The sequence below is a fragment of the Aplidium turbinatum genome, chromosome 14 (assembly GCF_918807975.1).
Source record: "Aplidium turbinatum chromosome 14, kaAplTurb1.1, whole genome shotgun sequence".
NCBI classification, from domain to species: domain Eukaryota; kingdom Metazoa; phylum Chordata; class Ascidiacea; order Aplousobranchia; family Polyclinidae; genus Aplidium; species Aplidium turbinatum.
Genome location: NC_137485.1, coordinates 18,160,816 through 18,178,341, shown reverse-complemented (window position 1 = coordinate 18,178,341; position 17,526 = coordinate 18,160,816). Strand labels below are relative to the sequence as shown.

The following is a 17,526-nucleotide window of genomic DNA, read 5'->3' as shown; positions in this document are numbered from 1 at the left end:
AGCAGTCCATAGAATGCATTGCTCAAGTGCACACCCCGAGAGTCGAACTAGTGCCGCTTGGTCAGAAGCTTCTTCGTTCCAGAAGTCACGTGCTAACCGACTGAGCTATTGGGGCGGACTTCTTCAAAAATGTAGGCCTACAGAAAAGTGCTGCAATTCGGTTGCAGGTCAAGGCCAACATATTATCTATTAATTCCATACATACATAGGTTGTTGCTAAAAGGACTAATGTAATGAAAAAAAGATTAGATTAGCATTTACACCGCAGTGGTTTTGAACTTTGAATCAGACGTCTAAGAATAAAAACTTCAAGAATCTGCTGGAGTGCTTCAATCATTGCTATAATAAGTCTAAAATAAAAGTAAATTTTAGGCCAGTGTATACCCACCAGCTAATTTAAGCAGGTCAGAAGACTGATGTAGATTAATGTACGAGCAAAGTTTTTTTTTGTTTTTTTTTAGCAAAGTTACATTTAAAATTAACCCGTTGTAAGTTCGGATATTAATTTTACCTGTAGATGTACGACCAAAAATTATCCTTGTTGATGGCGATGTTACGGCATTGACTGCAATAACATTGAGTTAGGTATTATATGCAAGTATATCATTAACGCTATTGTCTTGTTTTTTGTATTACCACCTTATGAGGTCAAGTAGGACATTTTTTAATGAGCATACAGTATAAAATGAAGCAGTAAAATACTGAAACCGGCCTCAAAAGTATTAAAGGATGTTCATTGTTCAAGCACTATCTTGTGAGTACAATATAGTCCAAATAAATAGGCCGCAAGAGACGGTGTTGCTAACCTACTGAACATGGCCTCTTTCGTTTTACGCTTTATACCATGGCTCTACCGCTAAATGCGGGTCAATATTTTGACGTGGTGTGTATTTCGAGCTTTAACTATATTGCAATTTTCCATTTTTACTGTTGTCAACCAGCAGATCACATCACACTTACTTTTCTAAAGACTAAATAATTTATTCAACTTACACAACCTATGGGTATAGGACAGAAAATTTCGTGCAAAATCGGCTGTGACGTAGGCTATGTACGGGTGGTGTTGGCGGTCATAAACCCACTTGAGCTGGATGTCATATTTTATATAATTTATTGTCTTATACGGATTTTAAGTAGGCCACTTTTTTTCTTCATTACTGCAACCATGGCTGCAACATATTTATATTGTTTACGTAAACTGACGTTACAAAACACCCATATTTTTGTAGTGATACTCTGCATTCAGAGGATGTGTGTAATCGACCAAACATTTGAAAAGAAAGCTTGGTCTGGCTAGTGATGAAAGTTTTAAAACTTGCATGTTCCCTGGCCTAGTATTTTGTCGTTTGTAGGTGCTTACTAGAGCTGTTTGAAGTAAAATCGGGTTATTGTCGACCCAAGCGGACCACTCGCGTAAAGACAAAATAAGCCTCATCAAGAAGCTGAATAAATAAATCCAGCATCCGCAAGCTGAATGTTGAAGGTCTCACGACTAGCAAACTTGAGGTCGTTAAAGGACAGCTCGACAGCAAAAGTCCCATGATCCTCCAGGAGACTCACTGCTGTGACGTAGATGGAACACAAGTGATTTTAAAATAATCACTAACTTGCCCTCGGCATGGCAAAAATTGTTCATGAGACCATAAGAAGCTGGAGTCTTGTCAAACAATTCGTTACAGACTCGGAGATTGAACGGTTGAATGCGTGGGAAAAATCGTCAACATCTGTAAGCCTCCACCTTTGCCATTTACACAACGACCATCCTAATGTATTCTTACTCCTGCCTTTATGCTTAGTCGTCGTCGTCGTGTGAACGTCTGGGGCCGAGGGTCTATCCTTTTACCACCCCAGATTCACGATGTTTCCGGACTACACTGGAAGGCTACTAGAGAGCAGCCAGTCTTTGGTTTCATCATCCATGACACGCAGACCTTCCACTTCGTTAGGTGGCTTGAAGATAGAGCAGTCATTGATGATGTGGTCTGCGGTCTGTTCCTCGGCACCACATTCACAAGAGGAGGAAGAGGCCATTCCCCATTGGTGCATGGTTGAGCGGAAAAGCCCGACGCCCGTACGGAGACGGTTGAGGCGCACCCATGCCTGTCTTGGTAGTGTTAGACAGATGGGGCGTGTGTCGGCGTCGGGGATGAACGAATAGAGTCTGGTGGCGGTTGACTTCCATTCAGAACTCCATTTATGGTCCGCCCAAGCAACCGCAGAGATGTCTTGTACATCAGCTTCGTTGATAAGAAGTTGAGCGGCTGGCACGAATGGGTATCTTGATTTCAGTCGACGGTGGTGCTCGTTTGGGAGAGAAGAGATCTTGTAACCATAAACAAACTTAACTCAGCAACAGCACTACATTTAACATTATAAAACAAAAAACAAAAGCGAACATTTTCGGCTAGTCATACAGCCCTTTTCAAGCCTATAAGAAAAAAATACATATTAAAAGAAATGCTAAAGAATCATATAGTATCACAGCAAAAATATGGTCAAATCTAAACATTTAAGAAACTGTCTCGCTCACACAAAATGACAACTGAAAATTACACAACACAACTGGTCAAGTATTGGAGAAGTAAAAATTAATTAATTATTCAGAAAAGGAATCAGGCAGAATTACGCAAGATTAACAGAAGCACAACACGAGATAGTGGCACAAACAAAGAAAATGCGAGAAGCACAAGACGTGATAATTCAATCAAAAACTGTTAAAAGATAAGAAGCTCCGCCAGCAAATAATTGCCTGTTGAGCCCAAGAGATCTTGTGGTGGAGAAGGTGGTTAGGCTCCAGTGCCCCTCGACCGAGGGACAGAGTGGCTTCTTCGCGACGAAGCTCAGCGGGTTGGATGCCAGCGAGAATGGGGAGATTGTCCAATGGTGTGGGACGCAGGCATCCGGTCACTGTGCGCAGGGCGCTATTTATGGCAGTGTCGATGTTATGGCAGTGAGCACTGCGGCACCAAACAGGTGCACAGTACTCTGCTGAAGAGTAGACAGGGGCTAAGGCTGCTATACGCAAAGTGTCAGCCCTCGCCCCCCAGCTAGAGCCTGCCAGGCGTTTGAGTAGCGCAGCGCGGGATGTGAGTTTCTTGCGCAGTGACACCAAATGGTGGCGGTATGTGAGCGATCTGTCCAGTGTCACCCCACGATATCTTGGTTCGGGGCAGAAGAACAGAGGTTTTCCGTTGTTCTGGACGTGTAGCTCACAATCAGCTTTCCGATTATGGAGGTGGAAAGCTGCTGCCACAGTTTTGGTTTCTCTGAGTTTCAGTCGCCAGTTCTGGAGATAGGCTGAGAGAGTTTTCATGTCCTGGCTCAAGGTGTCTTCTAGATTTTCCCACGACGTTGTGGAGTGGAGAATTGCCAGGTCGTTCGCATAAGCATATTTTGCGGAGACCGTAGTTGGCAGGTCGTGGGTGTAGATGTTGAAAAGAAGTGGAGCCAGGACCGATCCCTGTGGGACGCCGTTTTTCAGGCGTCTCAGTCTGCTTCGCCGTGAGCTACCGGTGGTGAGGGTGAAGCTTCGATTCCTGACAAGTTCCATAATCATATGAACCATATGTCGGTCAGGAAGCAGGCGAAGCAGTTTGCAAGTAAGGCCGCGATGCCATACGGTGTCATAGGCAGCTGTAAGATCTAGAAAGACAGCGCCGGCCTTCTTTTTTGCCTCAAAGCAATCCGCGATGTCTTGGGTTAAGAGTGTGACCTGATCTACGGTGGATTTTCCGAGCCGAAACCCAGCTTGCTCTTTTGGAAGGAGCGGGTCGATGATTGGGTGGATGCGTGCGTAGATCAGTCTTTCGAGGATCTTGAAAGGAACACAGAGGAGGGATATCGGACGATAACCCCTTGGGTCCTCTGGTGGCTTGTGAGGCTTAGGGATCGCAACTACTAAAGCTCTTCTCCAGATTTTTGGGATTGTGAGGTGGTGCAGGCAGGAAGAGAGGAATCTATGTAACCAGTACTTTAGGGCATGGCCATCATGGAGCACAAGCTCAGGGCAGATCTTATCCGGCCCAGGAGACTTGTGTGGTTTCACTAGGCGGAGAGCGGTGGCGAATTCCTCTGGGGTAAAGTCTCCAGAGATTGCTTCCTCTTGTGGTGTTTTCACTCGCCAAAGGGCAGATACTTCCTTGGCAACAAGGCGGGATGCCTTGCGGTCCTTTGTCTTGTAAACCCCATTCTGCACTAGCTGGGAAGCGATGGCATTAGCAGAAACGGGGCACTGACGAGGGGAGTTTGCTGAGCGCCCAGTGAGGTTGTTGATGATGCTCCATGCTTTGCGGCTTGAGTGTGAGAAGTCGATGGTTTAGACAGCTTCGTTCCATCGCTCAAGCTTCTTTGTGTCCAGCCGCTCAAGTAGTCTGGTGGCGGCGGTGTTAGAAGCTGCACCACTTGTGGCGCCTAGGTATGAGCGATAGAGAGCTTCACGCTCAGAGTCCCAGCATGGTGTATAGCTGGTTCGATGGCCACGTGGTATTGTGGCCTTTGTCGCAGTTATTATGGCATTGCAGAAGTCCTGATATGCCTCGTCTGCGTTGCATGTTTCAGGTGATGGTAACGTTGCAGCAGACTCGTTGGTCAGGAGGCTGTATTGATTCCAATCGGCTTTTTTGAAGTTTTATCGCTTCACCGGTGAACTCGGGACAGGAGCCACAAGTTTTGGGGCGATGATGAGGGACGGCCGGTGTTGGGACCGCGGGAACTTCTCAAGCACACCTTTGTCTGGAAGAGAGCTGTCGACACTCGCGAAGGCCAAGTCATGGTTTGTCCCTGTTCTCAGCGGCCGGAGTGGAAATTGGCTGGTTCCTTTGGGTTGAATAGGAGGGCAAGATGGTTTGTAGAGGTCCAGTCAGCCAGCAATTCTCCGTCGCTGCTTGTGTTGTTGTAGCCCCAGTCGATGTGCTGGCAGTTAAAATCGCCAGCGTAGAGACTGGGGGAGGGGAACTTTGGAAGGGATCGTGGCAACATTCGCGAAGGTGGAGGCTTGTAGATGTTGTAATCTGACATAGGCGCTTGTCGGCAGCCGTGGCCGAGTGGTTAGCACGTTGGGCTAGCAGTCGAGAGGCCTGCATGTTCGACTCCAGCCACCCGCACTTGCTGTTGTTTCTCTGGGCAAGAAACTTTACGATAATTGCCTCTACCTAGTGATCGATTTCGAGTAATGGGTAGTACCAAATTTAAGTCATACGTAAAGTAGACAACCGGAAACAGACATTGCTGTCGGCTGCAGCGTGGGTCAGGTGTACGTCGGAAGGCGTACACCGATGCATAGCGCTCAAGTCCGCTTTCCCGCAATGCAGGATAAAGATAAACAAACAAACAAACAAGCAAAAGATACAAATGCACACCCACTCAATCTCAGCATCAATTGGAGATTGGTCGACAAAGGTCCACTTCAGGCTCTCATGCACAAACGTGGCAATGCCGTGCTTTCTGCTTAAGGTAGACCCGGCTAGCGTGTAGTTGGGAATAGCTAGCCTATCTGCAGAGGTGCAGTGGGTCTCTTGGAGGAGGATGACGAGTGCCCGGTTGGTATGGGCAAGCTGCTCCACAACTTTGATCTTGCTTGTTGTGTAACCTTCTATGTTGAGCTGCAGAATGGTGGGGCGCCTGAACTTGTCCATTGCCCCTTGCAGCTGTGCCGTCCGGGTGGAGGCTCTTGGTTGACAAGTTTCGTTTGGCATCTGCTTGGGTGCAGATGTTACTCACAGGATGGGGCACGAGGAGCCACTTGTCGTCCATCCATGCTTAGTGATTTTAGCTGACAGCACGTCGACTGAGGCTATCGCAGTATCAGCCTGCTGGTGCATGTCTATCTAACTGGGTATACGAGAACTACTGTACTTCACTGTACAATCTCAAAGACGGAGCCAGCTTTACATCTGGGCGTGGGCACTGCATATCCCTGGGACACTGAAACAATTCCAGACCTGATCTTTGTAAGCGATGGCTATGACAATCAATTTAAAGATGGTTGTTTGCTAACTGCTACAGAAGTTTTCTTGATTCCAGCATCGACTCTTACTCGTTACTGCAATAGAGCTCAAGATATCTATACTAACTAAGCAAGCCAAGTGGTGGAACTTCCGTAAAACTTGGAATAGTTTCAGTCTCCTTATCAACAAATGCATTATGGGGTTACCTTTACTCAACTCTCAGAACGTGGGCAAAGCTTTCAGAACTATTGCAACATTATCATAACCTGTGTCAAACACGCCATTCTTTGCGGTTTAAGAAATAACTACACTCCGTGTTCGAATGTAGAGTGTGAGTGCACCTACCAACCTTTCTCTAGCTCTAGGCCTACAGATGGCCAAATAATAAAGGCCAAAATGGCTTTCAATTGCCAAAGCTCTTCCAGAAAGACAGCATAAACAGAAAAAAAAAACAAAGTCCGGCCGCGTCAGGAAGATAAAATTCTACATTTGTGCAAAACTATTGGTCAAGTTTTTAATGCCATTTTGCAGTGCTTTTACTAAATGCCACTTTGCAGTGGAAATATAAAAGTTTTCATTCCCATAAATCATAGGCTACAATGGCCTACTACAAATATTCTGCTACCTTATACTAATATATTTTTTATTGGCTTGACACAAAAGATATTCTAAAACAGTGCTGGCTGCTGAGCTAGTAGTGCAAAATAACGTAACCAATATTTCAACCAATTAACAACTAATTATTTTACCTGCAGTTGAACGATTAGAGTTGAACGACGACCTTGTTGATGTGGTTGTTGCGTCAGGGACTGTAATAATATGGAGTAAAGTGCTGTGCAAATATCACATTACTCAATTTTCTTGCCCTTCCGCCCCTTCCTATGCAATATCACAATTGCAAAACTCTTTCTCGACGACATCATATTGTATGATCATCATACAATACTTTAAACGCCTATACTGTAAAACATAGCTTAAGATTTTAAGTTAACACCACAAGAATGTCTGGTCAAACTCTATGTCGAATGTTTTACTTGTCTGTGAAACTACGTTTGTTATTATACTCGCACGTTCTGTATTGCACTTGAAAAAAAGTTTTTTATTGAAAAACCTTTTCTTGTGGTAGGCTATTAAATTATGTTAAAACCCAAATTTAGGACCCAAACTCTTTTACTTGAAGTTGTAACCGTTGCGAGTGCAGGAGTGGAAGAAGAAGTTGTTGTAACTCTGGTTACTAAAAATATAAAAGCAAATTAAATCAAATGTAGTTATTAGTCTCTAAACCAGGGGTTTCCAACCTTTTTTACACCGTGGTCCCTTTTGAAAAATTTGAAAAATCAATGGCCCCCCTATTTTTTTCAACCTTTCGAAAAAGTTAAGAAACGTCATTTAATTAAAAAAACTTGTTTATACAGTAACCGGTAGTTAGAATGATAACATGATATAAATACAACACACAATAAACAGGATCGTACATTAATTAGTTATTACATATGCAGTTAATGTGATCGTTGAGCTTGTTTTTGCTCTGACCAATGTCTTAATTGCTGGTTGGTGATGGAAAGAGCAAGCCGCATGTCATATTGAATATCCAAGACACTGCGTTGGTTTGTCTTCACAAGTAACATTGTTGAAAACCCACATTCACAACGATATTATGTTGATAGGAAAGGCAACAGCAATGGCATGACAATTTCATTTAGCTTAGGGTACGATTTGCTTAATTGTGCCCAAAATGTGGCCAAACTATCTTTCTCAAAGCTCAATCGGGTTGCCGTCTCTTCTTGCAGCTTCAAGAGTTCGCTTTGCGCACCATCGTTTGTGTCTGGAATATTAGTAACAGGACAATGCAAAGGATCTTTTACTAGTATAGCAACTTGATCTGGTATGTTAGGTAAGTACTTGCTGAATTCTTGCATCAAACCTCCCAAGTGGACATTTTTATTAAATTTTAATTTATTTCTTTTGGTTTACAGTATAGTGTTGGAGTGGACTTAGAGATGATAAATTAAAAAAATTATTATTTTTCCACGGCCCCCTTGATAAAGGCTTATGGCCCACTAGGGGGCCATGGCCCCCTGGTTGGGAACCCTTGCTCTAAACCCTTGACAGCCTGTTTCACCCTAAAGGAGGATCATCAGAAGGTCCTTATTAAAGTTGAATCTGATGATCCTCCTTTAGGGTTAAACAGGCTGTCAAGGGTTTAATTTAAAGGCTAATAACTATATTTGATTTAATTCGCTCTGCTTGGCTTTTGCTTGGCATTGAGCACTTTTTGTAGTATTAATAATATTTATTGTTTAATTGCAAATTAAATATCGTGAATCCATCCCTGCGTGAATCGGAAGACAAATAAGTTGAAGGCCTGCTTTGTGCTTTGTACTAAAAGTATTGAAAATGCTTGAAACTTGTCGTCGATGTATGTAATTATGTATCATAGTCAGTAGCGGATATAGAGGAGGACACTTGATCACGTAGGTTTATTAGGTATTTTGAAATAGCCATGCATTCTGTTTTCTTGCTTAAATTTTAAGGTACCAAAAACTACCGTTTTTGTGGCGAAAAAAACATTTGATTTATGTTTTGATAGTCTGAACAGCTTTTTTGCTGTTTATAATGTAATAAGGTATGGCCTTTACTTTTTACTTTTATAACAGTAGAATAGATTTAGTGTAGATAGACGAGCGAGAAATTTATTAAAAGCAATAGCATTTCTCCAATTTGGGAGAGCGACGAAGTGACTCACAAATTAATTACACTAGCCATAAAAAAAAAGATTGTGGTGCCAAAGATTTTTTAGCTGTTTTCAGCTAATTTGTGATTGCTGATTTCGAAAATGCAGTCAGTTTTTGTCCATCTGATCTAGTTTTCTAGTTACGGTGATTCCACTGCATGAGTGAACTTATATGCATAAGGGCCATTCCATGTCAATTCACACAGTAGTAGTAGTAGAGGGATGGTAGAGCAAGTAAATGTAAGAACCCTTGGTAAGAACAGGTAAGGACCCTCGCTCGGTAAGAACCCTACATCGAATCCTTTGTGGTACGAACCGAAGATAAGGTTGTTTGGTCTGAACTTTGTGGTACGAACTGGTAAGGACCCTCGCTCGGTAAGAACCCTAGATCGCATCCTTTGTGGTACGAACCGAAGATAGGTTGTTTGGTCTGAACTTTGTGGTACGAACTTGTAAGAACGGATGTTATGATGTAGCCAGCGGTACTAAGCCTAGTCGGTACGAACTTGTAAGAACGAATGTTATGACGTAATGATATGTAAGAACGACCGGTAAGAACTCTATGAACGAACTTGGTATCGAACCCTCCGACCTAGGACGGGTTCGGTACGAACGAGTGATGCTAATAGGTTATGTATTAAATCTAAGTACGAACTTTAGCTAGAAACTACAAGCTTACTTGCTATATAACTTGGTTTACTTATAAAAAGCAACAAATAAATATTTTTTCATTTGTGGTCTGTAAAGAGTGATTTTTTTAAACGCAATAAAAATGGAAAGTTTCATACATTAGATGTCTTGTTGGTCTGTTGGTGTGCATGCATAATCACAGTGGTTGCAATAACTACAAGATATAGAAAAGACTTTAAAACATAACCAGCTTATTTTTATTAATTCACAAAGCAACCTTTTAAACTGAAAGTAAAACGATATGACATTGAAAAGACTTTAAAACATAACCAACATAGTTTTATTAATTCACAAAGCAACCTTTTTACCTGAATTTAAAGCGATATGACATTGAAAAGACTTCAAAACATAACCAACATATTTTTAGTAACTCACAAAACAACTTTTTAACCTGAAATTAAAGTTAACAAACTCATTTTTGATTTTACATCATTGTGGGTTATTTTAATGTTGTTCTAACTGTAGACACACAGCTGGAGACCACTGCAATAATCTAACTTCTACCAAGCAAATAACCTAACACTTAGCACCTAACACCTCGTATGCTAGTCAATAGGAAAGTCATTTTTGATGTCACATTATTGTGGATTCTTTGATTTTGTTTAAATTTTATAACTGTAAACGATGTAAAGTTCATAGATCGGTTAATATACAGGGTTTGTTTATTAATGTGTGGGTTAATATGCGGGGTTAATTTTATAAACGTTTTGTTAACTTTTTGTCGGATTGGGTGTAGCTATGTTTTTCGCAAAGGTGTTTGCTTGTAAGAATAGAGTTTTCACTATTATAGGTAGGTCTATTCGCTCGATTCTAGATCTTTCCAAATGCTGTGTTTTGTTCTTGCTGAATTTCGGTAAATCAATGAGGTTTCACTGCTTTTTGGTTTGTATAGGTTAGTTAATTTCGTTATACTTTGGTTCTTTTAATCAGTGGCTTGCTTTTAGTTTATTGTAAGGTAAATGGTCAAAGGGGTGCTTAGTCGCTTATTAGTTGGTTATATATAAGACTTATTATAATCTATGACTGGTCTAAAAGCTTAATAAATACTGCATTTTAGCATCTTTATTTCGGTTAATCTTCGTTTCGGTTTATGTTGGTTTCGGTAAACCTTTATTTCGTTAGGTCTACATTTTGCTAAAGCAGTGTTTTTTTACTAAAACTTTATGGTAATGTGTATTAAATGTTACTAGTCTGAAAAATTAATTTTGTTGGTATAATATCACTTAAAGGTTGTGAGAATCATAGCTTGACCAAAATGACCTAACTTTAAGCTTGTCATGAAGGCATAACATTTACGGTTTTGTTTTATGATCTTTACAACAACTGCACTACTCCATGATATTAACATAAAGGTACAACTCAACACACAAGCAGTACTGTAAATTGAGACATAGAACCTCCTGTTTTGGTTGTGTTCAACTTAGATCCATGTCTCTTATCGTGTTTATCTTATCATTTTGCTAAGCATCCATTTCATAAAGATCGTTACAGCAATGATTTTAGCTAAAACTTTATGGTAATGTTTACAAAATGTAACTAACTTGGAAATTATTTTTGTTGATATAGTATTGCAATGGCTTAGTCAAAACAATGTAACTTTTGTTATTTGTGTTTGCATAAACAACTTTTACGTTTTTTATATGATGCTAATAACAGCTAAACATTTAACGTTGTCTTTTATGGAATGAGAACACCCAAATGAACAGCTATGAAACCAATTGTTGCAACACATAATCACACTTGATGATAATAACACACAAAGAAGATCCTGAACACAAGTTTTACTTTGTAATTATGAAACAGAAACTCGAAGGTTGTGATGTTTTGTTGTAGTTTCTATAAACTTGTAAAAAAAACATAACATTTGTTAAACTATTTTTCAGTTTGTGAATTATGGAACATAAACTTTGTAGTTAGTTAATAATATTTTTTGATGGTTGGTTAGTGCAATAAAAACTTTGTGATTTGTTGAAATTATTGTTCAGTTTGTAACCAAAATTTAAGTTGTGATTTAAAATAATTTTTCGTGTGTATGTTATTAGAATAAAGTTTTTAGTTTACACTTTGTCAAAACTACTTTTTAGTTTGTAAAACAAAGCTTAACTATTTTTGCATTTATGTTATTAGAATAAAACTTTTAGTTTAAAATTTGTCAAAACTACTTTTTTAGTTTGTAAAACAAAGCTTAACTATTTTGGTATTTAAAATAATTTTTCGTGTGCATGTTATTAGAATAAAACTTTTAGTTTAAAATTTGTCAAAACTTAAGTATTGTTTTATTTAAAATAATTTTTCATGTGTATTTTTTTAGCAAAACTTTCATCATGTTTCCTTATTTCACATTTATTAACTTTACAAAATTTCATGTTATGTGAATAATTATGTATATAATGTAAACTTCATATTTGATTTAACTTATAAATTAATTAAGATAATAATAACTCAAATTGATAGCTTTTTTGTACATAGTTTTGTTTGAAACAAAAAAATTATGATAATGTTTAATTTACAATAACTTATTACTACTTATTGTGAATAAATGTGAGTTATTCTCAGATTGATATTTTGTTTTCTTATTTCTAAAATATAATACATCGGCTTATCTATTTTTTATATGTTGCACAATTCAGTTTTTAAAGTTTTAGAGTAAGAAATCAAGATGAGGTATTCCAGCAACCATATCGGAGCGCCTGAAACCATAAAATGTAGCTACTCAAAGTGCACTTATAATTTGCAAACGCTTCAAACATTTTCGATATGTCACATTAGACTTTTAAATGGCAACACCGTTTACTTAAGGTTTCACCTCCATTCTGTTCTGAAGTTTTTTATTGTTGAGCTGTTGGTTCCGTGATCGATCCCATGCTTCCATTTGTAAGAAGTATTAGTTGTAAAGAAAGGAGCGTTGTTCCCGGCTATCAGCACAAGGCTGAGCACTCACTAGTACAGCAAGCAGTTGCGATTCGCTAACCATATCGGTGTAGCTTTCACGCTTGTTAATACTTGGGTCACAGGTATTTTTTCACATTTTCAACCCTCCTGTTATTTTTTGTTAAACACAAGCATGATTTACTTTGTAAATGGTAAAATTTTCATGCTGGTAGTTTTATCAAGCATATTAGAATATAGTACAATTCATCTGTAAAGATAATGATTGCCTAAACTTACTGTTTTAATATAGCAATGTAATATTTTTTAAATCGTGGTAAGTTGTATAGTGCATAAATCATTTTTAAGGCCTTTGTGTTTTGCAATCTCCGGAACCACTGTAGGCTACAAGATTCTTTTAAGAAGCAAAGGAAGTTATGTTCTTCAGCTTTTTGTAATTATATCTAACCTAATAGATAAACATTCAACCTCTAACAGATATACTAAACTATTTTATTGCATTGAAAGATGTTTTCTAGCAACCCATCGTTTTACACGTTCTATATGCCTCTAACTTTATGTAATAATTTTACCATATCTACTTATAGCTTAATTTCAGTGAGGTATATTTAAAACAACAACTTTTTTTTTTTACGAGTGTAAACCCACAACTAAATTTTTTCACTTCTATTCGTTGGTGGGTGGAAGCACACAAGCAGGTCTTGGAAACGAAAATTTATTTATGCCTGTTCTAATGCATTGTCTTGTATCCAAACCACACACTTGATCTGTTAGCCTACACTGATTGATTTGTATAAAAACGAACCCACATTTCCTTAATTCCTATCAAATTCGTATAACGAAGTGTATCATACAACTTAATCGCTTGCTTTAATTGGATAACACCCTTTAATAAACTGCTAGCACCTCGTGTTCGAATAGCTTAGGCACCTGCTATAGCACATAATTTCATGATCACAAGTTTTCACAGTCGAATTATGTCTTAAAAGTCTTTGTTTTATCACAGTCAAAACATCTTTTAAATGAAATTACAATAAACTGTTTTATGTTGTATAAAACATACCTAGTATAACAAGTTTTAGGTGGGTCATGCGTACTGAGCACTTGTTTAGGCCACAACAAACTAGATTGACCGAGTGGTTAAGGTGTTGGTCTTAAGTACCAATGGACTAGCGTCCGCGTGGGTTCGAATCCAACATCTAGTATTTTGATTTTCGGTTATTTTGTAACACATACTTTGATTTATTTTGTTTCTTAACATCACTTCAGTTGCTTGTACACACGGTTGTATTTTTTTCTCAGTCATAACAAGGTTCCTTTTTCGCATAAAAACATAGAAATCTAAACATTTCCAATAAGTCACCTTTTGTTTGCTCAGATTTCAACATAAATAGATGAAAAATCGGTTTACCTTTGATCTATTTGACTATTTTCTGACAAATAATAACACTTTTGCAACAACTTATTAGGTTTTTACGTGTGTTCTAACTACAATCTACTTATCACGAGTTTACATGGCGGATAAAAATAAAGAAACTCAGCTTAGAATGGTGTAACCTTCGTGATTTGCGATAAGTTTGTGCCTACAAAATGTCAATTTTGAAACTGAACCAAAGTTATGCACATATAACCATAACATCTTACTTATTTGTATACAGCAATACCAAAAGTAGTAATTATTTCCAACCATATAACATCATCCATTCTGTTAGAATCGATGTAACCTATTTTTTAAACAAGTCTGAACACGATTTATATTAAATTAGCGCTTTATTTTAAATCGATCACAACATCATTTCAAATTGATTCTCTGGTAATTAAGTTTTTTTTAGTTTTTGGTAAATGTTTATTTGTTTACATCATGCAAAGGCACATTTTTTATTTCGCTGTGTTATTGTTTGTTTTGTTTTTTTGTAAATATCTCCATCTTGTGTGTAACTTTAAGTGTTTTGTAAGATCTAAACAACACTCAATCAATGTGATACATTTCATGGTAGCTTTTGAACAGGTCTAAACCGGTTTTGATGAAAATATGCTTGTAAACACATGATGATGCTTTATTAAATGACCCACGTATATCAATCACGAGCCAAACCAATTGCAATAATTTTGTTTCACAACATCAGAAGACTTTGTTTTCGTAGATTTTAATAATTGTTTGGTCTGTAATCGACTTTACCGGTTTGTTTACCATCAACTTACGTTTAAACATTAGAAAATTACTTCAACATTCTACTTCGTTACATAGTACTATAGCATTTACGCGTGATGATTTCTTGTAAAAACTACAAACCAATGACACCAATTTATTTAACAGAACCATCAAGTGAACATTTGTTCATCATTACCGCAACTATTTCTATTGTCTTTTCACCATTCACCATTGAATCATCTCCTCAGACTTTCTTTTGTCGTGTGTTATTATCATCATCAGCCGGTCATGCCACTGCTGACAGATGGCCTCCACATATGTTTCCACATCATTCTGTCTTTTGCTGTTTTCATCCAGGTGATGCCAATCTTTTCTTCTATGTTATCTCGCCATCTTCTTTTTGGTCTCCCTCTAGTTCTTCTTGCATATCTTGGTGTCCATTCTGTGGTTATCTTGGCCCATCTGTTATATAATGTTTAATTCTTAAAAATGTGTTATTTGAACAATTTTCCGCTTTTATGCTTATCCTCATCTCAAATAGATTGCTTGTGAAGACAGTATATTTTAATTGTTTCCATATTATAGTAAGGTAAAGATTTCCATGTTTCATTTAACTCTTTTATCTTGCTCCTACATCTAAACTTATTGTTTGGTTCTTCTTGAACTGTCTTTCGGTCACATGTTCCTGGTGCTTCATCTTTATTACCCTATCTCACTTAGAATACACTGGTTTGTGGTTAGTCTTTGTAATACCGACATAATATGCATATTATGCACTTTGTACTAGTTTTTACTTCCAGACAGTAGATTCGACCTCTTTATCTTCACTTAATCTTACAGCACAACCGCTTTAATTTATTCCAAACACCTCTTCTTTAGTCTTTCTCTGATCTTATTGGCTCAGAACTTAATAAGTTTACCAACTCGTCTTTCTGTCTTTACATATCCAATTATCCATGGTATTTTACCACCACTCGTGTGTCTTTTCGCAGATATAAATCCAAAGGTAAAGCTTTAATTTTGTGTAACATTTTCAAAATAACTTCAAAGGATTTTTTAAGACATGCCCAAAATATCATAAAGTTGTGTTTGAACCTAGAAACAAGAAGAAAAACAATGTATATCTATGTAATACTTTTCACTAAACACAGATGCAAAATTATTAAATCACCCAGTTTTGATGATGACTGTCTGTTACACAATAACAATCTATCTTTTGCTTGAGAAAAAAACGCTTTTCTTTTAGAAAAGTCACATATCTGTACACACTTTTCCACAGTGATTGTCTAACAAAGTGGTGCTCCTTCCACAACACTTACTCGAGATGTTTGTGGTGACGTACTTGTATTTAATATGATTATGTTATGCTAACTGCAAGCTATCAAACAAAATCTAAGACAACGTAATGCATTCACCAAAGCACATTTGTCAAGAAAAACTAGAATATACTATATATACAAAAATACTTTAATTTATTCTATATAATTTTTAAAAGGTATAATATGATATATATATAGTAAGAATATAATAGAAAGATATAATTTTATAGGATAATCTAGTTATAATATGTTTTTCTTGACAAATGTGCTTTGGTGAATGCATTACGTTGTCTTAGATTTTGTTTGATAGCTTGCAGTTAGCATAACATAATCATATTAAATACAAGTACGTCACCACAAACATCTCGAGTAAGTGTTGTGGAAGGAGCACCACTTTGTTAGACAATCACTGTGGAAAAGTGTGTACAGATATGTGACTTTTCTAAAAGAAAAGCGTTTTTTTCTCAAGCAAAAGATAGATTGTTATTGTGTAACAGACAGTCATCATCAAAACTGGGTGATTTAATAATTTTGCATCTGTGTTTAGTGAAAAGTATTACATAGATATACATTGTTTTTCTTCTTGTTTCTAGGTTCAAACACAACTTTATGATATTTTGGGCATGTCTTAAAAAATCCTTTGAAGTTATTTTGAAAATGTTACACAAAATTAAAGCTTTACCTTTGGATTTATATCTGCGAAAAGACACACGAGTGGTGGTAAAATACCATGGATAATTGGATATGTAAAGACAGAAAGACGAGTTGGTAAACTTATTAAGTTCTGAGCCAATAAGATCAGAGAAAGACTAAAGAAGAGGTGTTTGGAATAAATTAAAGCGGTTGTGCTGTAAGATTAAGTGAAGATAAAGAGGTCGAATCTACTGTCTGGAAGTAAAAACTAGTACAAAGTGCATAATATGCATATTATGTCGGTATTACAAAGACTAACCACAAACCAGTGTATTCTAAGTGAGATAGGGTAATAAAGATGAAGCACCAGGAACATGTGACCGAAAGACAGTTCAAGAAGAACCAAACAATAAGTTTAGATGTAGGAGCAAGATAAAAGAGTTAAATGAAACATGGAAATCTTTACCTTACTATAATATGGAAACAATTAAAATATACTGTCTTCACAAGCAATCTATTTGAGATGAGGATAAGCATAAAAGCGGAAAATTGTTCAAATAACACATTTTTAAGAATTAAACATTATATAACAGATGGGCCAAGATAACCACAGAATGGACACCAAGATATGCAAGAAGAACTAGAGGGAGACCAAAAAGAAGATGGCGAGATAACATAGAAGAAAAGATTGGCATCACCTGGATGAAAACAGCAAAAGACAGAATGATGTGGAAACATATGTGGAGGCCATCTGTCAGCAGTGGCATGACCGGCTGATGATGATAATAACACACGACAAAAGAAAGTCTGAGGAGATGATTCAATGGTGAATGGTGAAAAGACAATAGAAATAGTTGCGGTAATGATGAACAAATGTTCACTTGATGGTTCTGTTAAATAAATTGGTGTCATTGGTTTGTAGTTTTTACAAGAAATCATCACGCGTAAATGCTATAGTACTATGTAACGAAGTAGAATGTTGAAGTAATTTTCTAATGTTTAAACGTAAGTTGATGGTAAACAAACCGGTAAAGTCGATTACAGACCAAACAATTATTAAAATCTACGAAAACAAAGTCTTCTGATGTTGTGAAACAAAATTATTGCAATTGGTTTGGCTCGTGATTGATATACGTGGGTCATTTAATAAAGCATCATCATGTG

General features: G+C 37.5%; 1 protein-coding gene and 1 non-coding gene across 3 annotated transcripts in view; one reads left to right on the top strand and one right to left on the bottom strand.

The window, feature by feature from the left end:
- The window catches only part of LOC145783540 (enteropeptidase-like), a 53,794-nt gene that overhangs the window by 7,835 nt on the left and 28,433 nt on the right, over positions 1-17,526 (bottom strand). For both annotated transcript variants that reach the window (XM_082595440.1, XM_082595441.1), the window contains 2 exons: positions 6,695-6,754; positions 512-565 (listed from right to left, as the gene is read on the bottom strand). In XM_082595440.1, the coding sequence (XP_082451566.1) occupies positions 512-565; positions 6,695-6,754 (114 nt within the window). The remainder of the gene's footprint in view (positions 1-511; positions 566-6,694; positions 6,755-17,526) is intronic.
- Positions 13,381-13,463, top strand: Trnal-uaa (transfer RNA leucine (anticodon UAA)). Its single transcript has one exon. It is a non-coding gene; the product is annotated as a tRNA-Leu (tRNA).